This window comes from Sapajus apella, unplaced genomic scaffold (assembly GCF_009761245.1).
Source record: "Sapajus apella isolate SASKATOON/1434 unplaced genomic scaffold, GSC_monkey_1.0 scaffold19, whole genome shotgun sequence".
Taxonomy (NCBI): Eukaryota; Metazoa; Chordata; class Mammalia; order Primates; family Cebidae; genus Sapajus; species Sapajus apella.
In genome coordinates this window covers 3838066-3863230 of record NW_022436959.1, presented here as the reverse complement: position 1 = coordinate 3863230, position 25165 = coordinate 3838066, and the positions used below count along the sequence as shown (strand labels likewise).

Genomic DNA, 25165 nt, shown 5'->3' with positions numbered 1-25165 from the left:
ATCTTCTGTATCTTCTCAAACTTTAAATATTGGAGGGTCCCAGGATTCAGCCAAGATGTATTCTCTATTTATATTCATACCCTAAAACCACCTGTATGCTGATAGTTTCCACATGTGTGTTCCCGCACCCCCATCTCCCATCCAGCTGCAGCTGTCCACATGTCTACTGGCATCTCCACGTGGATGCTGAGAGGCATCTCATACTGAAAATAGCCTGAATGGATCTGCTTTGTCACCACTCCTTAAACCTAGTTTGGTCCAGCCGGTGACGTCAGCTGCATGGCTCCATTTTTTCAGGCCATCCATCAACCATGGGGTCCTGGGGTCCTGGATTCCTCTTTCTCTTGCATCCCATGTTCAATTCATTAGCAACTCTTGTCAGTAAAATCTTGAAAATATACTGGATTATTTCTAACTACCTGTTACTGCTCTTGACTTTGGACGATATGTTATTATCAACCAATGACCATTTGAAAGTACACAGAGTATTTGACTTATTTGAGCAAAATCTTCCCGTGGCTTGTCATCTCACCCGGAAACCAGTTTGAAGAATAACCACGGCCTCACGGCACTGCACGGTGAGGCTACAGACGCCATCTTGGCCTCAGTTCCCAAAGCACCCTTCCCTCGCACTGCGCTCCAGCTGCGCGCTGCGCTCCTCCTCATTCTTGCAGGATACCCAACCCCCTCTCCACTGGGGCTTTGCTCTTTCCTGTGCCTGGTGCACACCTATCCAATATGTTTACATATTCTCCTTCCCTCACCACGGTGTAGGAGCAAATGTCTCTTTATTAGAGGGTCTTTTTCTGACCACCGTCCCCAATGGCTTCACACCTTGTCATTCTGTTCCCTTGTCCCGCTTCATTTTCTCGGAGCCCTCCCCAGTGCCTATGAGATCTTTCGTGGGCGTGTTCCTGTTCCCTGCAGTCGTCCCTGCTAGAACATCAGCACGCTCCTCTCATGTTCATTTGTATCATCAGTACCTGGAACAATGCTGGGCCCGTTCAGTGCATATTTGTTGGGCGAATTCATCTGTGCCATTTAGGTTTAATTTTTTGATTTGGTAATTTGAAGATCTAACTATTTCTCTTCCCCAAAATAAATGATGAACTTTTCTTTCTACTCTAAACTTTGCTTTTTCTGTCCTGATGACTTGCCCTTTTCATCGCTTACACTATTTTGGGTATCATGTTTGATAGTGGGAAAACTAAACAAATCTACTGAGAGATGAAAAGCCATCTCCAGCAAACACTAATGTAATCATAACAAACTGTGCAATGAGTAATGTCATTCTAGAATAAAATTATAGAAAACCTTTTTTAAAAAATAGACGTTACCACTCATGGTGGACTTGGTAGCATGATAATTATTGGTTTTAGAATTTAAGTTAAAATCCAGTATGTTGTGTTTTACATTTTAGCTAAAACATAGACGAAAGACTAGCAAAGTGTGTTAAATATTACAATTTCATAGAGCAAGAAAAGCATGGCACAAGATAAGCACCCCTTATTTTCTCGTGATATATGTGAAACAAACTCTTCAACTGCTCAAAACACCAAGTGAGGTTGCTACACTTCAGTTGGAGCGCATTGGAATGTCATCATGGAAGGAGATTCATTTGTGGATTGTCAGATCCCAAAATGCTGACAGATGTAGGTCAAATTCTGTCTCAGTGAGATAATTGTATAACAGAACGTTTTAAAGGCTCATTTCAGTGGCCCACGTAGTGTCTAAAGAACCAAGAGACTCTGGATGACTTCAAGGAGTTTGTAGCAGTGGAATTTGGTCGAAACTGACAGTTCCCGGCTCGCCTCTGCACTACTCTGAGCTGGTAACCAACACTTCTTGCCTCTCATGTTGCAACATCAGAGGTGCCTGTGCTCTGTTTATGCTTTAGTTTCTCTCTCTCTCTCTCTTGGACTGTAAGCTCTTCTAGGGCAGAAGATGTGTCTGATTCATATTTTCTGTTCCCATCAAAACCTGGCATAGTTCCTGGCCTGCAGCACGGGCTCAAAAATATTAGTTAGACAGATTCGTTGATTTTTGGTCAGATAGAACTGAAATCTGCAGTGCAAAGTTTTGACCTGCAGAAAAATCCGAGTTTATAGCCCCAATGCCACGTGTTTCTCGTAGCCATTTGTTTTTCTGCAGACACTTTTGTTTTATTTTAGATGTGTGAAAGCTTCTGGAAGCTGTTTTGTGATGGAACCCTTGTTAAAATTAACGATTAAAGTTTCTAATCATATTTTCCTTTTAAAAATGGACACATGTTGTGAATCCCTTCAGCAACAAGTTTATGTTGATGATGTTTTGTGGGTAACTGGCCGCTCTTATTTTTTTTTTTTACAACACCTTAATCTCAGAAACGGATTATTTGCAAAGTTGGCATTCTTTGATGGTTTAATGAGTTTACAAATGGATGCTAGTGGATTAAAATTACATTCTAAACAGAGGAAATAAATCTGTGGCTTCTCCAGTTTTTTTCCTGACATCTGCATGTGGCCCTTGGGAAAACTTTGGTAAAGAGAACACAGTGCTAATGGCCTTGGTGAATGAGTCAGACCCACCGTAGCTCACAGAATTGCCTTCATATGGGGGATGCTGTCCGAGGCTGACATTTTCAGTTCTGTGAACTTCTAGCCAGCTAGAGAGCTCCTATTCCTTTGCTTCCCTACCTGTCATTACTTTGGGTAATAGGACACCCTCCATAGTTGGTACCAATGTAAAGATTGCCTGGGAGCAGAGATCTTTCCAGCAGCTGAGGTGTCACCCCAGTGTTACTGTTACCTGGAGGGAGGACTGTAGGATCCAGCTCTAAAGCCGATCGGCTTTTCGTCCCAGGGGTACCTTTGAAAGTCTCTGTGATTGCCAGTGGTCGGGGTCAATTGTGCGGATGTCTTTAAAAGTGTCTCACTGGTGACCAGAAAGTTACTTTGTCAACATGACAGATAGGCTATGAGCGGCTCCTCCTCCCTGCCTATTCCCTGGGATGTCAGCGCCATTTACTTGTGAAGATCAGATATTTTTGTAACTCCCAACAGCACGTGGGCTTTCACGGGGCAATCCGTGAAAAATCTGTTTTATTGGCTCCGTGGCTTGTTGTTGACCCACAGGAATGAGGGACACCTGAGGACCTGGTGAGTGCACCGTAGGTACATGATCCAGGAATGAGACATGTGTGACGACAAGAGTGACAACCTTCCAGGGCTGGCCTCGCAAAGAAGTGGTTTTGCCACCACCAATTGCCAAGGGAATCTAAGACATTTGGTTTCTGTGTTTTGTATGTGCTCAGTCTTCTTCTACCCTTGACAGAGAGTCATTTCTGTGTGTATTTCAAAGGCCCATTGAGTCATATGTCTTTTGATACCAGACAGCCCAACTTCCTATATTGCAGTAAGTCAAGAAAGTGGCTGTCAAAATAACGTCTCCAGGTATCACTTTCTTTAATGTCAGGTCTTGAGCTTTCCTATGGTTTTACCTCATTTTATTACCACTTTTAACTCTTTACCCCCATTACCACCTCCCTCTAAAACCTATGCTAACCTGGCCAGAAGATTCTGCACTGTCCCCCCAAGACTGGAAAGCCACACTATGCCTTCTGAGCCCCGGATCCTACAGGGTAGTTGGAGTTGGACCCCCAATATGTGGTTTATCATCTTCTACCTAGTTCAAAAGAACTCACCACAAAGGCACAAAAATATTCATAGAATTTCATCGCCCCATTCTTTTTTGTTTTCCTTTTGGGCAGAGGAAGAAGCAGATTTATTATTCGTCATGTGCTGAAGGGCACCCAGCGGTGTAAAATAACCAGAGGTGCTGGGGAGGCAGCCCGGCCTCCTGCGCGTGAAGCCACACCGCTTTGCAGGGCTTCCTTCTCTTTCACCCCTGGCCTGCAAATTCTTCCCAGGAGTCTTTTTTTTTTTTTGCAAGTGTTCTCTGCAGCACTGACCCCATCCCACATCCCAGCTGTTGGAGGCCCTTCTGTTAGGAAGAAAGAAGGGTTGGCTGAGGCATTTGGGCCACATAAAGGCAGGCTGCCACCATGACCCCTCTCGGTTCACAAGCCTGGCTTCTGTCCGCTGGCGGAGTGGGATGCAACCTACCTGTTGGTTTTTTGGTTTGCTTTTGGAAACTGAGCACGGTGGCAGAGCTGCATCTGTGGCAGCACCCATGGGGCTTAATCCCTGGCTCTGCATGTTCCGTCCGCTCCAGTTACGCGAATGTGCCGTTGCCAGCAGGCCCTTTGCTTATATGATGTGCAGCCTAATAAGAAACAGGCAGTGCTACTTTCTTTGGGCTACTATTTTTATTTGGTGGTGGTTGTTTTGTGTTCTGCCACCTCTAGTGTTTTGGTTCTATTTCAAAATATGATTAAACAGAATGAGGAGCCATTTGACACTGCCCTGTTTTAAATCAGACCTCTACTTGAACGGGCAGGACACTCTAATGGCCTGTGTTTCTTTGTTCCGTGAGTTTCTTGAAAAAGCCAGAAAAAAAAAAAACCAAAAACCCGGCCTAAACCCTTAAGCCAAATAGGACCCAAAAAAATCTCTCCAACAAACTAAAGCCCCTTAAAAAAATGGAAATGTTAGGTAACGTAAATATCAGAAGGGCCTCCTTATTAATCCCCTGTTGCCTCTTCTGGCACGTGTCATATTTTCAAGGTATAGGATCAGGAGAACACTGTCATTTAGTGATGTATTAGGGCCATACATCATCAGAACATCGTCTTTGTAGAGGATATGGGTACTAAAAGACACGATTCTGGCCAGACAGAACCGCAGGGGGTCTTACTTCTTTCCTCCACCCCCCTGCCTTTTTCTTTAATCTCCCTCTGTTTTGTGTTGCAGAGAAGTGAATTTCTTCATGGGATATGACTTGTTGCAAAATAATCGGGGGGCCCCAGTGGGCTTCATAAAGTCTTTTTAAATGGTCGGGCTTCAAGGGCAGCTTTGTTCAGAGTTTGCACTGTGAACTGGGCCAGAGGAGGCGGTGTTTGCCAGGTCCTGGGTCTCTGGGGTAAAGACTCGTTGAGCCTAGACAGGAGGGAAAAAGAATAACACTCCCAGATGGAGTGCAATGAATTGCGTGATGTTCTTGCAAGACATTTTAACATTAAGTCTACAAAATTATGGCCGTGGGATGCTGCAAGTCTCCCAGGAGAGTACGCCCTCCTGCTCAAGTCAAAGAAGAAATGAGAGGACTTGGCAGGTTTGGGTCCAGGTTTTGGTCAGCCTTGCAAATGACCAGGCACTCAGAGACTGGGACTTGTTTTGAGTTTTTAAGTCAGAGACTTAATCTGTCTTTCCTAAAAGGCACTATTTTTACTCGTGTGTTCAAAATGAAACCATAAAGCACTGAGGTTTATAATGGTCTGAGAATGGGGTGCTTAGCAAAGGCAAACATTTAAATTCTTAGCTGCAAGAGAAAGGTAGCTCATTTAGCCTCTAAACCAAGCTGTATAGCACAGTGGTGAAATCATAGGCTTTGCTATCAGAGTCCTGGGTTTGAATCTCTGCCCTGGCTATATAAACCTCGGTGGGAGCCATTTAACCTTTCTGTGCCTCAGTTTACTTACCTTTAAGATGGGGTGGGAGGTAAATCAGTGCCTTCTTCAGGTTTTTTGCAAGGTTTAAAGACAAAATACACAAAATACATTCAGCATGGTGGGGGATGTAATAGGTTTTCTATAAATGTCGAGTGTCATTATTCTTAATAGTTCAGCAGCCTACCTGCAAAAAACGGTATGTTACTTCACTGTTTGGTTAGAGATAGATCAGCTTTGTTTGTGGCCCTGACTATGGAAGAGATTTGCAAAAGCAGTGGAGGTTGGGGTTGCAGAAAGTTCTGGAAATGCCACTTTACCTTAAAGGCTTGAGGCATAGTATGCAGAGGCCACAGCTGACACCTCCCATCTCTTGGACTAAACTCGGTTGGGAAGGAGGTCTTGGGGGAAACCACTTCTTTCAGGTTCATCTTCTTCACCTTAGAAAGGTTTTTATTCATTTTGTCTTTCTCTCTATTTTTTCAAGTTCTGTTGAGTTGAGAGACATGACCCAGAGCCTTGCGCTTGTATGCTTAGGCTTCGTGGCCGATCAACCTGCCTTTTATTTTTTTCTTCCAGATATTTCTGTGTAAGAGTTATGGGGAAGTCAATTTTCCTATCAGTAATGAAGAATGAGCAAGGAAAAGCTTAATTAAAATAATAAATCATCAATCAAATTTAATACTGCCATTGGCAACCACTGGGCTATCTCAGGGCCCCCCTACCCATGCTCCGCTATTTTTTTCCAAGAGATTGAGAACAGATTTTGTCCAAAGGAGACGGGCTGGAGCAGGTACAAGCTTGCATTCTGTCCTCTCTGTGAGTTCATGCTCACTTGTTAAGGATTCCCCTGGCCGAAGGTTGTAGAGAGGTCATCACTTTATTTTACCATTTCCAGTGATCAGAACTGCTGATAAGCAATGAAATCTCATTGGGTGCAGTGGCTCACAGCTGTAATCCCAGCACTTTGGGAGGCCAAGTTGGGAGGATCGCTTGAGCCCAGGAATTTGAGACCAGCCTGGGAAACATAGTGAGGCCTTGTCTCTACAAAAAAAAAATAAAAATAAATTAGCCAGCTGCGATGGTGTACGCCTGTAGTCCCAGCTACTTCTGGAGGCTGAGACGAGAGATTGTTTGAGTTTGGGAGGTTGAGGCTGCAGTGAGCCATGGCTGTGCCACTGCATTCCAGCATGGGTGATGGAGCAAGACTCTGCCGCAAAGAAAAGCAATGAAATCTTGCCTCTTTGGGTCTTTGGTTGCTGCCAACACACTTCCTTTCTTAGCTTTGGTTTTCATCTCTTCATCCTAGATCCTTGAAGGCTTCAAGTCAGGTCTGCTTGCCCAAATCCTGGCTGATCGATTCCATGGCACCTCTCATAGGTTATCTCATACTACGGCAGGAACGTGGCAGGAGACCCTGTCTGTTTGACCCTGGTGGTCTGTCCAGAAAAATCTGCAGACTAGCTTAACTACATACTGGTCTATTCCTAAAATCTCAACAGTCCTATTGGAGCTAACCTAATTTGAATATGACACTCCTATGCATTTTAGTGCTGTGCCTTACAAACTAACCTTCCCAGCTGGTCCCATAAGCCAGGCTGGGAACTGGATTGTGTTCCCAGGTCCGCTGCTTGCTGCTTCTTTGAGAGATCTGAGACAGTTAGCTTCATTGTGTGCCATTTCTCCATCTGCAAATCTTAAGAAACCTGTGAGGATTAATGAAATAATGTCTATAGAGCTCTTTAGAAGAAAGGTGCTATGTAAACATGAAGTATTATTCTTCTGTTTATGAGAAGTGGTATAATATTGCCTGGGAGAAATTGTGACCTATGCTCAAAAGTGCTATAAAGTTCCCTTTGGCTCTTTGGGATCTGGAATTGTGTTACAACGGGAATACTTCAAGGAGAAGTTGACCTCTTTGACTTCATACACAGAGAGACTAGAAATTCCAATGAGAATATACGTTGATGTGGGATCGGCTTCCCCTGCTCCCTCCTCCTTGGGACACTTGAAATAAGACATCCATATGCCTAACAACAAATTCCTACTTGAGCCATCTTGAGACTCTCCACGTGGAACACTATTGTGTAAATTCTCTGATAATAAACATTTGAGTAAGCATGAAAGTGTCCTGTTTGTGCTCACAAAGGATGATGGCTTTCGAATCAAGGTGAAATTCTCTTTCGTGCTTCTTGCTGTGCTAGAGGTTACACCGCAGTGTTTGTGTGATCTGCTGATGCCTGTTGTCTTATTTCCCCAAGAGCTTGTAGGTTTCTGGAGACTGGGACCCTTGCTGCATGATTTCTGTCTGTCTCCCACAGCACTGAGTATAGTGACACATGTGCCAAGGCTTTGTTTTTCACCTTTGGAGCCTCCATGGCTAAGCAACATTTCCTCTCAAAATCGCCAGGCTGGGGCATCTGTCCTAGGAGCTGATAACATGGGAATTGGGAAGAATGTGGGTCTACCCCCATGGGTATTTGTATTTTGGTGGAGAATTCTTGAAGGCAGCAAAATCTGTAAGCTCATCTCCAAAAAAGACTACTGCGATAAAATAACAGGGGACTCTGTAGCTTTATTCCCTGCAGTCACACTACCTGGCCTGTGTGCTTTATTGACATATTGAGTATTGTTCACTCAGGCAGAAAAACAGCACAACCTCACAGCCTTCTTAATTTTCTGAAAGAGGATCTGCGACGTTGAATTTGCTAGTTTGCCAAATGACAGCTGTTTGCCTCCCAGGCAGGCTTTGCTGTCATCAGAGACAGGGATGGAGGGAAAATAACGCCATCATCTAGGGGAAGGGTCTCGTGCTGATCTGCCACCTTCGCAGCATGGCTCATCAAATGGACGATCAGCAGGCAGGCACGAGGTGTTTTCATGTCCACTCTTATTTCAAGGGATTTGTGATGGTGTTTCATAGTCTAAAAATAAAGGATCCTACCCTCATCTTATTAGCTGCTGTGTTTTCCTCTCCAGATTTTGATTCTATTATTTGTTATTATAAATGAAAGATCAGGGAATACTTTTCGTATTCCATAATGGGATTGGTTCTGGAAGAATCTTTGAGGGAAAAAAAAAAAAAAACGTTCAAGACATTGGGGCTTGGAATAGAACAGAAACATCTCAAAAGCATGTTTTTCTGGTTGAGGAAGGCACACAAGAACGTTTCACAGTGGTGCTCTGCTAACTTCTCGGTACCCCTTCGCGCTATGCTCACGGGAGAGCTCATTTCCCTCCACACCAGACACTGGGAAATGCTCCCGAGGCGCTGGCGGTCTCAGGGCTGCAATTCAGGAGACCAGGGCACTCTGTGCTGCCATCGCGTGGCAGATCTCAGGCACAGCAAACTGGTTGCCGGAATCCTGCTTGAACTTGGCTTGCGGCGAGAGCTGTGGTTTGGCTCACATCCTTATAGAGCTTTGTTGCCAGTCATGTTGATTTTTTAAAAATGTTTTACTCCCTATGCCCCCTTTTAGTTTTTCATGTTGGCACTTCATTTAATGTGCCTCTAGGGGCTATGTTTTGGGTTTTGATGTATTTGATCAATGTTAGAGAATCAGTTAATGATCTTCCTGAAAGGAGGCAGTAGTGCAGACACCTTCGACAACAGGTAGACCACTGACTGGCAACGCTGGCAACCCTAGAAATAGGGACACATGGGAGGCTGAGGATGAAAGATGCAGTGAGGTTTATTGCTCTTATTCATTGGTTAGGTTCTGACCTTTTCCTTGAGTGCATTTTTACCACCATTTCTCTTGTTTAGATCTGAGGAGACTCAAACCCAAGCTGGAATTTGGGGAAAACTGTTTGAAGATGCCAGTCTGAGTTTTGGAGGCATGATAGGCACATCCCCGTTGATATCCAAATTGGAAGGACTTTCCTGGTTACCAGAAAACAGCTGGTGTCTGCAGACCTTCCTGTGGTTGGTCATGACACAGGCTCCTGGAGTCGCTCTGCTCTTGTTAGAGAGTTTCTGTCTGGAGCCACCAGGAAGGCACCAATCTCCCCTGGGGCCTCAGGGCAGGAACATTGTTTTGTTCTCTTCTGTATTCTGAAAGCCTGGGAAGGAGCAAAGTGCATTTAACTACAGATCTCTATTTGTATTCCAGATCTGTCTCTTGGGCGACCCTGGGCAAGATTCCTAACCTTGATCCTTTCTCTGTAAGATGGCGATCATGAGGAATTTATGGTGTAAAAAATGCACGTAAGATTCTTAGCACAGAGCCTGAACACACATAGAACAAGTTCAGTAAGTGTGAGCCAGTATTAGAAAATGTTTCTTGAATGAAGATGTGGACGGAATGAGCCACGACCTTGTGCCATGGCAGTGAATGCCATGTAGTGCATGTGGGCATGAGGCAGCCCGGGGATGAGGGAGTCCTGAAGGCCTGGCTTTGCGTGTGCCACTTCTCACCAGAGCCACTGGCTCCAGGACAAGTATTTTTGTCTCTTGGCAAAATTGGGAAAGCGAATGGAGTACTCTTAATTAACCTGTGTTTGAATTTACTCTGTAGCTGCTGGACTCAATTAAGGAAATGGAGGAAACCAGGCTCTCACCAGCAATTCCCTGAGCTTTTAAATTTTTCTCTTGGAAGGTCTGGGATTCCAAAGACATACTCCACATCCATGCCAATCAGACACCAGGGCAATGATCAGATATGGCAGTTCTGTACCAATGCGACCATTGATAAGATATTTTAAAACTTCCAGTATAATCAGAGGGGGAGAAACCCACTAAACCTACAGCTAAGGTTTAGGTTTGCTTTCTGTGTATGTACCAAAAAAAAAAAAAATCCAGATGTGAATCAACAAACCATCTGGTTGGAATAACTTTTATGCTGGACTGTAATTACAAGCTATTTATTATGAATCTTGGGATCCTATGATGGATTTTGACTGGCTCCCAGGTTTCTAAGTCAGCAAAGAGTTCCTATATTTAAGCGAGTGTATACCTTCGCATTTGTCAGATCCCAGATTAAGTCTTCACTTTGACTGCCCCTAGAGCTTTGAACTCTCTGTATCTGAAGATTCTTCCTTTCAGAGAGGAGATGTGCTTGGGAGTGGCACTTGGCTAAGGACTGCAGCCAGGTTTGCTGAATGCATAAAGCCAAAAAGTTCTGGTAATAGAAGCTCTGTTAATGAAGTTCCTTTCGCAATTTTCCTGGGGTGGGAGAGTCAGTATCAAAATATAGCTTGCAAGAACTACACTTTTCAAAATGAAGTTACTGTCAACAGTGCCAAACAGCATATATACTCCGGAGGGAGCAAGAACCCATCGTAGTTCAGAGACAGAGAGGGCAGGGTCCAGCCTTCTAGCCCTAGTGACCTGTTTGGATGGGACTGCCACTCATGACCGTCCTGGTACTGGAAGATAGGACTTTGTTAATCTTCTCCCCCCTAACTCTGCTGCGTAGGTCTACATCATCCTCAGAATCACTACACATTCCTTTGGTCTTCCTTCAAGCTCCAGAGCCGTTGGTACAAATGCTTTATTGAAACTAAATACATAATACATACGAGATTAAGATAACATAGAAGCCTGCATAGTTATATCCTGTTCCTTAGCCGTTGAGGCAGCTCAGTGGCTGAGCCCAGTCAAGCCAATCCGCAGCTTCACTCACAACTTCAAGATGTGATGCTACTTCTTTTGGATTTCTACAGCTATTAAATACGTGTCTGAGTAGAAAAAAAAAAGTCCTTGATGACTTTGGCGGGAGTGGGGAAGATTATTAATTTTTAAAAAATATGTCTCTTTAATTTGAATGGTTGCCATAACAATGTATGACTTTTGTAGCTTAAGAAAAGAATTATAAAAATAAATCTAAGGACCATGACTTATAGTTAGCCTTGATGCCACTATCATCATGGAGAAGATGGGGTGAGGGAAGGAGTTCTGGGGGACGTGGGGCCAGCATGCTTGGCTTCAGATTGTAAGTCTGCTGTTCACAAAGGGACTGTGGACAGCTCCTTATCCCAGCTCAGCCCCAGTGGCCACAGAAATACTCTCCCAACAGCAGTAGTTTTCAACTCAACGTTTGTTGGAATTACCTGGGACCTTGAACAAATACCCATGCCTGGTCCTTAGATGAACCAGATCTGACCTTCAGGGGTTGGGAGACCACACCAGTGTTTGTTAAGAACTCCACAGGGGATACTAATTTGCAGCTAAGGATGAAGGCTACTATCTCACAGGATTTTAGGAGTAAATGAGGTTAGTCCCTTGAGGGCATGCACCATATACAGATCCCCAAAAAAGAAAGAGAGAGAGAGAGAGAGAGACTAGATGACAGGTGACTCAGGTCACCCTCCCATCACAAGGAGAACCAGAAAAAACAAAACAGCAGCAGCAACCCCCGCAGGCGTGGGGTGCAGGTGACTGTGGATTGATCTCCTTTCTCTGGGTGTTGGACAAGTCCTGGGACTGTTCATGAATATTCACCATGTTCATCCCAGTGTTCCTTAACTGAAATGAGAGTCGTTTTCTATGTGTGCTATTCAGTGGACAAGTTTGAGCAACGCTGGTCATGGCTAATTGTTTCTGTGCCTCAGTTGGCCTTGCAAAAGCCGTAGGGTAGGAAAATAACAGGACTGATGTGGAAACAGCTGTAGGCAAGGCCAGGCCCAACCTTCCCCATAGAACTCACTCTCGGGCAGTTGTGACTATGAGTCAGAGGGAGTGGGGTTCTGGGACCCGCAGATGTTCTGATCTTTGAGAGGAGAGGCGATGGCAACCTAGATTTATTTTAGAATTAGACCCTGGAAGTGTCTTGGGGAGCTCCGGAACTCGCAGGGAATTTCAGGGCGGCATAGAAGGTGACAAGTTTTATTTTGAAACTACCTTAGGGTTGGACTGTGGTGCTTGAGCTTGGTTTGGGCTCCCAGACTCCAACACACACACACACACACACACACACACACACACACACACACACACATCCCTGCAGGCTTACATGTATCTCCTTGGTTCTGAGGAAAAAATAGTGAGATCTTCCTCAGTTTCATGACATTGAAGCATACTGGTTATACTTGAGGAGTGCCTCAAATTTGTTGTCAGGGCCGAGTCTGGATTTCTTTTTTATTAATACATATTCAAGGTGAGCAGAGCTGGCCAGTTGCTCCTCTCCAACCTACCTCCAAGTCAGGCACTGGTAGTGCTTTCTGTCATCCAGGGAAGGGCATAGGTGCGCATGCACTTATGTCTTCATCTTGAATTCCATCTCTCCCACTGGAAATCTGGGTAATCTTGGAAAAGTCAGCTACCTTCTCTGTGCAACAGTTTTCTTGTTTGTGAAATGGGGATAATGATACTGACCTCACAGAATTTGAGTGAGAATGAAAGCACCTAGCATGTGGTCACCACTTGGTAGAGCTCACATTTTGCTGAATTTTTGAGACAGTATTTTTGGTTCAGGTGCATACAATCCACATACAAGCAGACATATACAGTGACGTTTGTATGTTCTCTAAGACATTTTAACAGCTAACCTTTCAGGAAAAAACCAAAGATGCAAATGTTCACCACACTTTCATTAGCGTAAGTGCTAATATAACGCAGCTGTCCCACAGCCGTAAAACACTGACGACCGTGTCTCTGCTTGGAATGTAGAATATTATTTTTTCTTTTACCGAGCCGATTCAATACTCAATTTTGTCATTATTTGAGTTGGAACTTTAGATTGCTGCATTTTAATGCACTCTACTATTAAGGATTGTTGGACAGCCATGTGAAAATATTTTTGTTCTCACGATGCAGTCCTGGCTCAGGTAGCCAAACAGGCAAAATATGGTTTACATAAATATTATCGTTTCTGTAGTGTGTACTAAAAAGAAACCTTATAACAGAGCAGGAGACAACTTCTCCCTTGGTAATTGGTTATCTAGGTGAAGCTGGCTTTTTAAAGAAGGGACTTTTCATCTCCTCACATCCGACTCTGATCTCCAAAGTCCTGCGTTCCTGGGTGGGAATTTCTGTTTCAGGGACAGCAAAATCCTATTCGCTCTCACAGTGTTTTCTTGCCAAGTAAAGGCAACATAAGAGGCGGGCTGGGAAACCTCTGCCATGTGTTAGGATTTGGGGAATTCTGTTTGATGTTTATTTCAAATGTCTCCTGTCTCTTTTTACCTAGAACAAGGAAGTGACATGTAAGAGAGAGAAGTGCCCCGTGCTGTCCCGAGACTGCGCCCTGGCCATCAAGCAGAGGGGAGCCTGTTGTGAGCAGTGCAAAGGTGATTGATGTCTTGGCCGTTTTCTCTCCTGGCTGCTGCTTCAGGCATTTTTATTTCTCTTTCTCTCACCTTTCTTTTCACTCAGCTCTTGGCTGGGGTGCATGTGAGTGGAGAGGAGGGGGTGTGTGTGTGTGTGTGTGTGTGTGTGTGTGTGTGTGTCTGGGGCTGGAAGGAAGGGTGCTCTCCTAGAAGAGAGATGAAACTATGTGCCGGGCGCGGTGGCTCAAGCCTGTAATCCCAGCACTTTGGGAGGCCGAGGCGGGTGGATCACGAGGTCAAGAGATCGAGACCATCCTGGTCAACGTGGTGAAACCCCGTCTGTACTAAAAATACAAAAAATTAGCTGGGCATGGTGGTGCGTGCCTGTAATCCCAGCTACTCAGGAGGCTGAGGCAGGAGAATTGCCTGAACCCAGGAGGCGGAGGTTGCGGTGAGCCGAGATCACGCCATTGCACTCCAGCCTGGGTAACATGAGTGAAACTCCGTCCCAAAAAAAAAAAAAAAAAAAAAGAAACTATGTGAGCATCTGCATATTTGGTTTATTGTCTAAGGCAGGTTGTTAAAATGTTGTAGAGAAGAGGCAATCACCATGCCCTGCATATTTGTACACACGCACATGAACATATTTTGTCAACAAGTTTCAACACTCAGTTTTTCCAGGCTCCACGCTCACCCTGCCCACCTCTGCCAGAGAAGTCTTTAAGCCTGTATTTTATCATTTTGGTCCTCATTAAAATTTTCCTTTCCTCCTAAAGTAGATCTAAGTCCCTTCGCCTGTCTTTGAAGCATCTCTAATGTCTCCTTACTCCAGCCTCATTTTCCATTGCCCTCCAGCCCCATGCTCTGTCTGCAATGTGCTGTTCCTGGTCTCACTTCTCTCTTGGCCCTAGCCCCGGTCTTTTCCCCAACCTATCTGGGTGCTGCCTGTGTTCAAGGTGCCCCGCCCTTATCTACCATGTTCCCTTTAGATTTCTATGACCTCCAGAAGCCCACATGGATACTGCAGTGGTGTGATTTTTCCCCTCTGTGTTTCATGTAGATGGTCAGCTCCCTGGAGATTTCACACCGTCGATATGTCAACAGCGCTTCACAGCGTAGGGGCACACAGGAGGCAGCATTTGTCCAGTGTTCAGGGTATGGGCTCTGGAGTCACCCTGTTGAATCAGAATCCAAGTGTACTGGGTGGCGGGGTATTCCCCAAAATTTCACATCCACTTGGAATCTTAGCATGTGAACTTGTTTGGAACTAGGCCTTTTGCAGATACAGTTAATTAAGATGAAGTCATACTGAATTTGAGTGGCTCCAAATTCAATGTGACTGGTGTCTTTATAAGAAGAGGAAGAAACAGAGACAGACAGAGACACACAAAGTGTAGCAGAAGCTGGAGTGATGCTGTCACCAGCCTAGAGGCAGCATGCCCTGCTGACACCTTGATCTTGGACTTCTAGCCTCCAGAACTGTGAGACAATAAATGTCTATTGTCTTAAGCTTCAGGAAACTCATCTACCACATTTCCATGTCAGCAGGGGGAGACATGGACCCTCCCTTGATCTCATCACCTCATTTGTTAAATCAGGACAGCAGGATCAGGCACTGTGGCTCACGCCCGTAATCCCAGCACTTTGGGAGGCCAAGGTGGGCAGATCACTTTAAGTCAGGAGTTTGAGACCAGCCTGGACAATGTAATGAAACCCTGCCTCTACTAAAAATACAAAAATTAGCCAGGTATGGTAGTGGGTGCCTAAAATCCCAGCTACGGGGGAGATGGAGGCAGGAGAATTGCTGAACCCAGAAGGGAGAGGTTGCAGTGAGTCAAGATCATGCCACTGCACTACAGCTGGGTGACAGAGTGAAACTCCATCTCAAAAAAAAAAAAGACAAAAACAAAAAACGAGGACAATTATGTTGGAGGGACTAATATGGAAAGATGCATTCACCACCGTATTGCATGTCACCATCTGTTAGGTCATAGAAGTATAATTGGTGCCCTTGCCATGCTTGACAGGCTCTCCATTTGCTGCTCCATGATTGGTTGTTTGGTCGGGAGCTTTTTCATGCTGTACTGTGTAGCCTTCTTGACCTGTTAGTTCCTTTATCACCACCCATTCCTTCTCTTATCCTAATCTTTCAAGGAAAAGAGATACCCAAGAAAAACACATTTCCTGAATATTCTTTTTGGGCTTAAGATGATAAGCCTCTTCTAACCAAACTGGACCCAAGAATAGGCCAGCAAGTACAGTGTCCTGAGTTCTCTTCCTAATGGAAATCCCACGGCATTCGGTGGGAGGTCAAGAATCCCTGAGGTGGATCTTCATTAGAGGGATTCTGAATGGGTGATATGGTTTGGCTCTGTGTCCCCCTACAAATCTCTTCTTGAAGTCTAATCTCCATAATCCCTATATGTCAAAGGAGAGACCAGGGGGAGGTAACTGAATCATGTCGGTGCTTTCCCCTATGCTGTTCACAAGATCTGATGGTTTTATAGGAGGCTCTTCCCAATTTGCTTGTCACTTCTCCTTTCTGCTGCCTTGTGAAGATGGTGCTTTGCTTCCTCTTCAACTTTTGCCATGATTGTAAGTTTCCTGAGGCCTCCCCAGCCATGCTGAGCTGTGAGTCAATTAGGCCTCTTTCCTTTATAAATTACTCAATCTTGGGCAGTTCTTTGTAGCAGTGTTGAAAATGATCTAATACAGTGAGTCTGACTTTTCAGGGGCCATGGGATAGATGTTAAAGAAGCACCCTTCATTCTCTCTCTTTCTACTGCATAATACAATGCTTGTCTCAGGGGCTTTAAGGGACACAGTCCTGTTCACTCCTAAGTACTGGAGACTCCCAGTATTTTGGAAAGTTTTTTTTTTTATTGGAATTGTAATGTATGCTCATAGGAGAATCCTCAAAAAATAGTTTAAACTGTGGAAAAGCAGAAAAAAACTCACCATCCAGAAGTAACAATTGTTATCATTTGATATATTTATTTCTGTATTTTCCCATGTAAAAGTGTTTATAGGGCTGATATTTTACTACTTATACTGCATTATTTATATTTTTTCCCACTTAACATTAGGGCATAACCTCTGTTGTTTGGACTTATTGTCCCTAATAGATGCATAAGATTCTGTTGTAAGAATGCACCAACATTCATTTGGTTGTTTCTGACCACATTTTTGGGCAGTTAGGTTGTACCTTGGATTTTTGCTTTGAGTATGAGTAAAGGTGAGAAGCTAAAACCAAAGAGCCTTGTATAGTAAAGGAAGAAGGACTGGAGGGAGACTCTCACGAGGGCATTCCCTGAGGCCCCTCAGATCTGTGTTAACCCAATCTGGGTTTGGCCTTCCAAGAAATCCCAGTAAACCGCTCTGTAACTCTTTTGCATTCTGCATTCATAGAGAAGCAAACAACAACAACAAATCAGTGTGTAGCAGAAATTCTGAGACAGCAGTAGCAGCTGCATTTCTGATAAGTCCTCTAACAAGCACCTGCATATTCATGCTAAAGATTTTGACTGTTCTTGCTCAATGAGAGGGATTTAGTGAGGAATCATAGTAATGGAGAAGTTTGCTGATAATTCTTTACTTTAAAAATAAATAATATCTAAGCACGATCGTCTTAGGGTCAAAGAATGTATATATATTATATATAATATAATTTATATATAAGTTAGAAATATTATAATAATTTTTAATAAAAAAATATATATTTATATTATATATTTATATATATATAACAATATTCAGTGGAGTCCCCTTAGCAAATAAATGGAGCCTCATTTTTCAGAGCATTTAACACAGTGGTTCCCAGGTTTGTTGGCATCAGAGACCAGTTTCGTGGAAGACCATTTTTCCATGGACTAGGGTGGGGGGATGGTTCATGGAGGGACACACAGAAGTGCCATCTAGTTGAGAAGTTCTCTGAGAAGTCATGTCCAAGTGCAGAGGGAAGGTATGTTAGTCCATTTCCAAATTGCTGTAAGGAAATACCCAAGACTGGGTAACTTATAAAGAAAAGTGGTTTAGTTAACTCACAGTTCCACATGGCTAGGTAGGCCTCAGGAAACTTACAATCATGGTGGAAGGCACCTCTTTACAGGGCAGTAGGAGAGAGAATGAGAGCCAGCAGGTGAAATGCCAGACACTTATAAAATCATCAGATCTCATGAGAACTCACTCATTATTATGAGAACAGCATGAGGGAAACCACCCCCATGATTCAATTACCTCCCACTAGGTCCTTCCCACAGCATGTGGGGATTGTGGGGATTATAATTCAAGATAAGATTTGGGTAGGGACACAGACAAACCATATCAGAAGAGAAGGAAGATAGCTAGCAGGCAAGGAATTGGGGATGTGCCTGGGGAGCTTTCCAGAAGAGCAATGCATATTTATGAGCAAGTAAAAGTTAATCACATTCAAAAAAGGGCTGCTCTGCAGAAGGTTCCCGGGTAAAGCTTCTGGCACACACAAAGGCATGACATAGGTCTTAGTCGTTGCCTGCCACTCAAAATCACCTGGGGAACTTGTTAATGTATCAGTTTCCAGGCTTCCTTGAATTAAACAAATCTGAATTAAAACAAATCTGTAATAAGTTTTTGCTTGTTTGTTGATTATTTAAGGAGGGGTGGAAGGGTCAGACAAAAATATAACCAGCCTATCATGACTTATTTTCCTCCGAAAAAGATGCTGATATTGAAGAGGCAATGGTAGGAGAGTACCTCTACTTGAGAACAGAAATAGAAAAGTTCATGTTTCAAAAGTATTCTTAGAAAGGTTTTGTGTGTGCATGGATTTGGGTTCCTGTTTTGTTTAATTGCATTGCTCATGTGTTCCGTTCGTTCATTAATTTAACAATTATTTACTAATCCATGTGCCAGGTGTTTGTGGAATAGTGCTGCTTACCAAACTGTCCTTAGCTTTTGTGAAGCTAGATATTCTTTAAAACAAAAAAGTAAGTAAATGATAACTAATTTCTCTCAGGCAAGTATTTCACTTTGCTTTTGAGATTATTTTTATGCTAATAATAGTTACACATTTTTATCCAAATTGCCTAACAACTGAGCAGAAGATTAATTTGAAAAAACTCAATATTGTTTGATGAAAACAAATGAGATCATCGGAGTCAAACAGATGGTTTTGGCAGCTTTTCTATATTTACTTGGACTGAACATCACCCTTTAATGTGGGGTTCTTTTCTGAACAATAATGTATTTGTTATCTGAATATATGTTTGTTATTAGTAACGTCATAAATGAATAAGGTGTGTTTCAGACATTTGTAGGTCAAATTCCATTTTCTTTCCTCATATAAAGCATGAAATATTAATTGTCCACAAGAGTTTGATGAAGGATTGAAAAAAAACAACCCAGTCTTTTCATTTGTCAAGTGGGTTTATTTTCCATAGCCTTTTCTTGTCTTTGATTTTTCTGTTTTGTCTTGTTTTTTCTATGGGGTATGATCCCATGTGTTGCATTTGTTAAAAGTTTAACTTTTATGTTTGATTTAAAAATACTATGATGTCTCATGAAATGAAAAGAAAAAGGCAAAATATAAATATTTGCACATCGATTTCCAAAATGAGGCCAACTGCCTTAGTTAGGTTCTGTTAAACAAGAATTAAGGAGCAAAACATGCATTGGGAAATTTAAAATAATTGAACTCATTTCTATAGACCAATTACTGACCAATGTAAAGGAGGACTATGAATAATGATAATAGATTAAGCTTTATTAATTATAGGTTGCCTTTTGTACAGTAAAAGGTCATGAATAAGGGACCTTCTCAGTGCTGCTTTGAGACTGACCTGGAAGATGATCATGCCTTTCAGAATATTGCTATGTGGTTGTTTTGGAGGGAGGCAGCCACTTACCATATGTAGAAACAAACATTTCAAAAACTCTTATATGAAAATAATCACACTTTCTGTGGTGACAGAGTGAATTGTTGATTGTTGAAATGTTTTAAGATGGAAAGACTGAGTTAGCCATGTGCCATTCTGGTTGCTTACTTTTAACCAAACTTCTTTTGGCAACTGTAAACATGCATTGTCTGCCGCTGCCGAAACAAAAGAGTGGTTCTTTCCTCAACCTCTGCTTTCCTTTCTTTCAGACGTGGCCAAATTCTCTGGTAGTTATTATATCTGATCAACCTGGATGCTGTTTGCTCCAGGTTTTTTTCCCCAAATAAGAACTGAGTTGCCTTCCCCTGAAAGGTCTGTCAGTCATGCAAACTATATTGTGAAAGAGTTTTAGAGAATACTTTGGAAGAAAAGACAATCCACCAATCTTAGGCTTTCATAGATAGAGTTGTATTCAGCCCTGAGGTGGTGGTGATTACTCTCCTGATTTAGCAGATGGGAAATCTTACATGATGAGAGAGATTGCACAATTGCTGAGAGGCAGAGGGGGTCTTCTGATTCCCACTGTCCCATTCTTCTTTCTTGGCATGTAATATGGTTCGGCTCTGTGTCCCCACTCCAATTTCATGTTGAATTATGATCTTTGGTGTTGAAGGAGGTGCCTGGTAGGAGGTAGATGGATCATGGTGGGTGGATCTCCCCCTTACTGTTCTCATGATAGTGAGTGAGTTCTCAGGAGATCTGGTTGTTTAAATGTGTGTGGCACTTCCCCCTTTGCTCTCTCTCCTGATGGCCATGTGAAAATGGTGCTTACTCCCACTTTGCCTTCTGCCATGATTGGAAGTTTCCTAAGGCCTTCCCAGCCACGCTTTCTGTACAGCCTGTGGCACTGTAAGCCAATTAAAACTCTTCATAAACTACCCAGTCTTAGGTATTTCTTTATAGCAATGTGAGAATGAACTAATACAGTATCATACTGCCTGTGAGATAAGCAGAAGGAGGAGAGATGAGTTGTGATGGCTCTAGAGATAAGAGAGAGAAAGAGAGAGAGAGAGAGAGAGAGAGAGAGCGTGATGAACTCAGCAGTTCTTCACCCAGCCACAGCCCCTGTCTCCCTCCAGAACTGATTATAGTCTGGGTGGACGAACAATTTCAAAGGAAATGTGTGGGCAGAGAAGCTTTTGGAGGTGACTGACAATATAGCTTAGGAACCAGTGGCTTTTCTTACTAATTGTCTTTTTTCTGGGAACCCTCAACTTAATTTTTTTTTCTCTCTAGTACTCATGACTGCTTGCTTATTACTGGAGCAGTGTTCATTGAGATGAGCTTTGCTCTTGTGTATGTGTGTGCCTTGCTGCATACAACATTTTAAACAGATCATGCAATTACACACTTAAAAGCATCCAAAAGTATCTATAGTAAAAGGTTCCCTCCCTCTGTTGTCCCCAGCTACTTTGTGTCCTGTCCTGAAGACAACCTTTGTACCAGGTGCTTGGGAATCCTTCCAGAGCCAGCCGCTGCATACTCTCCCTCTCCCTCTCTCTCTCTCTCTCTCTCTCTGTGTGTGTGTGTGTGTGTGTGTGTGTGTGTGTGTGTGTGTGTGCGCGCGCGCGTGTGAAGTCTTTAGCTTTACTCTTAGCTTTTTTAATGTTGAGACTCTAACCTGTCACTTAAAACATCTTTGGAGATTGCATTGCCTCCCCACCATTGAGCTACTCACTTCTAGTTCCTGTGCCACTGTTTTGTTTTTTTTTTTCCCTTCAGGATTTTGAGCTTAAGAGACTTTCTCATGTGCTTCTTAATGAAAGTTGTTAGATTCTGAAATGCCCACATAGATATTTTAACCTATGCAGTTTAACTGATTTTATCCACCCGGCCCCAGAAATTTGAGTGGGGGTTGTTAGTATGTTTTTCAAGACAAGAATAAAACGAGACCAAAACACAAGAGGGATTTCTTTACCCCCTCTTTTTCTCTAACAGCAAAAAGATCTATAAAATGTTACAATTCATAGGTTGGTTACCCATATTATAAACCGTGAGTTCACCCATCCCCTCAGCTTTCCGTTGCCATGTTGATCCCGCCTGAACCATGTGCACGGTTGGGCCACTCCCCTAGCCGCTGTCCACATAGGGACCTGTGGCCACCAGGCGAACGTCCTGGGGAGCTTTTTTACCCTGCCGCCTGGGACTGGGGAACACAGGAGAGGCCTGCCAGAACCCTGCACCAGGCTACCGTGCTCCCTGGCCCCCTGCAGGCTCGGGCTGCACCTCGCCCCTCCCTGCTGTTTTTCTCCGGCTGACCTCTGGGCGCTGAGTTCCGCCCCCGGCGCTGGGCTGTTTCCGGCCAGCAAGGAGTGGAAAGCGGGGGTGCTCACCATTTCCACCCCACAGGTGCCTGCAGGTTTTGGTCCCAGAGATAATATCCAAAGGATAGAGAAGGAGAGGGAGAGCAGAGAGAGAGCTTGGAGGTAAAAGAACTGCGCTTTTAATTCTGGCTGGGCCGCCGCCGCCGCCGCCGCCGCCGCCGCTTGGCACTGCTGCTCCAGTGTTACGAGACAGGACAGAATGGGGCCGGTTTTACTAACGATTTTCAAGTCTTCTTCTCCACTGTACCCCTTTCCTGGCCGTACCCCTCTTTCTGATGTACCTTTCTCCTGACTGGCTCACCAAAATGTAATATTGGGGTTCAGGGTGCCCTCAGCTCCCGAGAGGACGTTTCTCCAGGTTCTTGGCCTCCTGCCCTCTCAAGAATGAGAGAGGGGACCACAGCGCAGTGCGCAGTAAATGCTGGACTCAGAAGTGTTTGTAGAAAGTGATTTATTTAAACAGAGAGAGAAAAAGGAGAAGGAGAGAGAAAGAAACTGCTAACTCTCACACTGAGTGAGAGAATCCAGAAAGATGGAATCCAGGAGAGGAAAGCAGCTTCCACCCTTAGTGGAAGGGAATAGAGAGAGATGGCGTTTAGGAGGGAAGACAGGCTTCCACGAGAAAGTGTGGAAGGGGACTCCAGAGGGGAAATCCAGGAGAGAGAAAGACAGCTTCCACGAAGGGAGTGTTCGTGGAAGGGGACCCAAACATGGAGTCTGAAGGGCTGTGGAAGAAGGGGACTTTTAACCTGGGAAGAACCCCCACCTTCTCTAAGACCCCAGGCCAATGAAAGGAGTTCCTTAGAACTTCCGCTGGAGTGATTGACTTAGTTTCTTCCGTGCCTGCGAAATTTAAATGTAAAATCTCCTGGATGCAGAGAGAGATGGGAGGGGGGCATGGCACTAGGAGGTTCTTGCCCTTAAAACTACACCCCCTTGTGGACCCGGAAAGAGAATACATTCCCTCAAAACTGCTCAGCACTTTAAGATGATTTTTCCCCTTCCTGTCTTATGGTATTTTCACTGTGAGAATAAAGTCACAGTGATGCTTATCATCTCAAATGTTTTGGAACCGAAACATTCTCATCTCCTGTGAGGCTTCTAATGACATTGTTTCATGGAGGGCTATAAAGCTAAGAGAAGTAAAGTGAGGTATACTAGGTAGAAAGTTGGGGTGCATCATCAGAAACCCTGGGAGAGGAATGATTTGACACTGAAGTCCCTGCAGTCTGTTTAAGTTCTCTTTTATTTGCTGCTTAAATTTGGCAACTCTGAAACTGAAAGTATGTCCATACATGTGACCTGCATCTATTGATGAAGATGCTTGAGTGTATAGGCATCTGATTGTTATTTTTAAAATGATCATCGTGCTGAATGGTAAAGGTTCCTACTGGACTTTGATCAGGGAATACTCTTGTAGTTTCTTCAGAAGTTGATTCTTTTCTTTTTTTCCTAAGAATTAAATGTTTTAGATTTCTTTTGGAGAGGAAACTCATCTTAGAGCTAATGTGTATTAACTTAGAAATCTGTCTGCTAGAGAGATTGATGTTTAACAAGACTGATATGATAATGAAAGTGAACAAAGTACATTGGTACGTTCTTGAACTTGAGTGCCTCTTTTTCTCAGTATGAGCTTATTTACGCCAGCTAATTATGTTTCTAGTAGCTTGGTGGTTCGAGGGCTGAAGATGTTTATCTCAGACATGCTTGGGCATTGACTGGCTTATGCTGAACACATGAGGCAGTCCTTTGGCTGTCCAAGAGTATCCAAGCATTCTCCAAACCTGCATTGTGAGTTTCTAATATATCGGGTTCCAGGGACTGTGGCATGGCCACCTTGATGAGGCTGTGAATGCAGAAGCAAGGCAAACATCTTCATACCTCCAAGGTCAAGGCCACACGGAGGAGCTGAAGGCAAAAGCCCATTTAATATTTTCAGACCTCTAGACAGGGAACTTCTATGCCTCACAGACTGAGGATGGTGTAATAGACATAAAAACCCTCAGTTATTTGAAGAATGAAGTGAAAAGAAGACAGGACTTGGAATTTGATGGGGAATCAATTTCTGACTCTGCCACTTCTGGTTACTTGATCTTGGCCAAGGCATTTCTTTCAGAACCTTTGTTTTCCCCTCTGTATCATGCAACGGCTGGACTAGATTAGTGGGTCCTGAACCTGCTTGTGTCTAGGAATTTCCAGGGCTGCTTATAAAATACTCAGATGCCTGAGCCCCACTCCAGACCAAATGAATCATAATCCTCAATGAGTGAGGCCAAGACAACTGTGTTCTTTTTTATGGCAAAATACACACAACATAAAATTTACCATTTTGATCATTTTAAAGTATACAGTTGGATGGCATTAAGTACATTCACATTATTGAACAACCGCTACCACTATCTATTTCTAGAACTTTTTATCATCTCAAACGGAAACTGAACTCATTAAACAATGTCTCCGCTTTCTTTCCTCCCACTCAGCCCTTCGTAACCTGCAATCCACTTTCTGTTTCTATAAGGTTGCCTATTCTATAAGGTACCGCATATAAGTGGAGTCAGACAATATTTGTCCTTTTGTGTCTGGCTTCTGTCACTTAGCATAAGGTCTTCAGGGTTTATACATGTTGTAGCAGGTATTAGAATTTTATTCCTCAAAAGGCTAGATACTAGCCCATTGTATGAATATACTGCATTTTGATTATCCACTCATTTGTTGATAGACATTTGTGTTGATTTCACTGAGCGTCTGTATTCTGAATTAGCCCCCTAGGTGGTTCTGATGTTTAGCAGGCTTGGGGTCCCCTGGAATGAATGTTCTCCTTGTTAAATGATGTGTTGTATATACCAAGTTTAGGAGAAGGAGAGCCTGACATAATACCATAAACTGAAAATATGTGACTGTTAGTATGCTTAAGTATTTTTATCTAAGTATATGGAATTAACAGTATGACCTCTAATGCTAATAAAATATCCTAAACTCTACCCAAATGTTCATGGGCTCCTGTTAGGAAGATAAAAGATTTCATAGAGCCAATGGCATATAATGTTAAAATATATAGTACTGTAAACCGGGGTGTGCTGACGTGCTTATCTTCCCAACATTGTTTTCATTGAGAGCACATTAGTAGCCTGGAATTGACCATGGTGAGAGTATTCCTATCTTGAAAATCAGAATGC

General features: G+C 43.4%; 1 protein-coding gene across 1 annotated transcript in view; it reads left to right on the top strand.

Moving 5' to 3' along the window:
• The window catches only part of BMPER (BMP binding endothelial regulator), a 237154-nt gene that overhangs the window by 18574 nt on the left and 193415 nt on the right, over positions 1–25165 (top strand). Inside the window, exon 3 of the mRNA XM_032286821.1 lies at positions 13675–13774. Within this exon, the coding sequence (XP_032142712.1) occupies positions 13675–13774 (100 nt within the window). The remainder of the gene's footprint in view (positions 1–13674; positions 13775–25165) is intronic.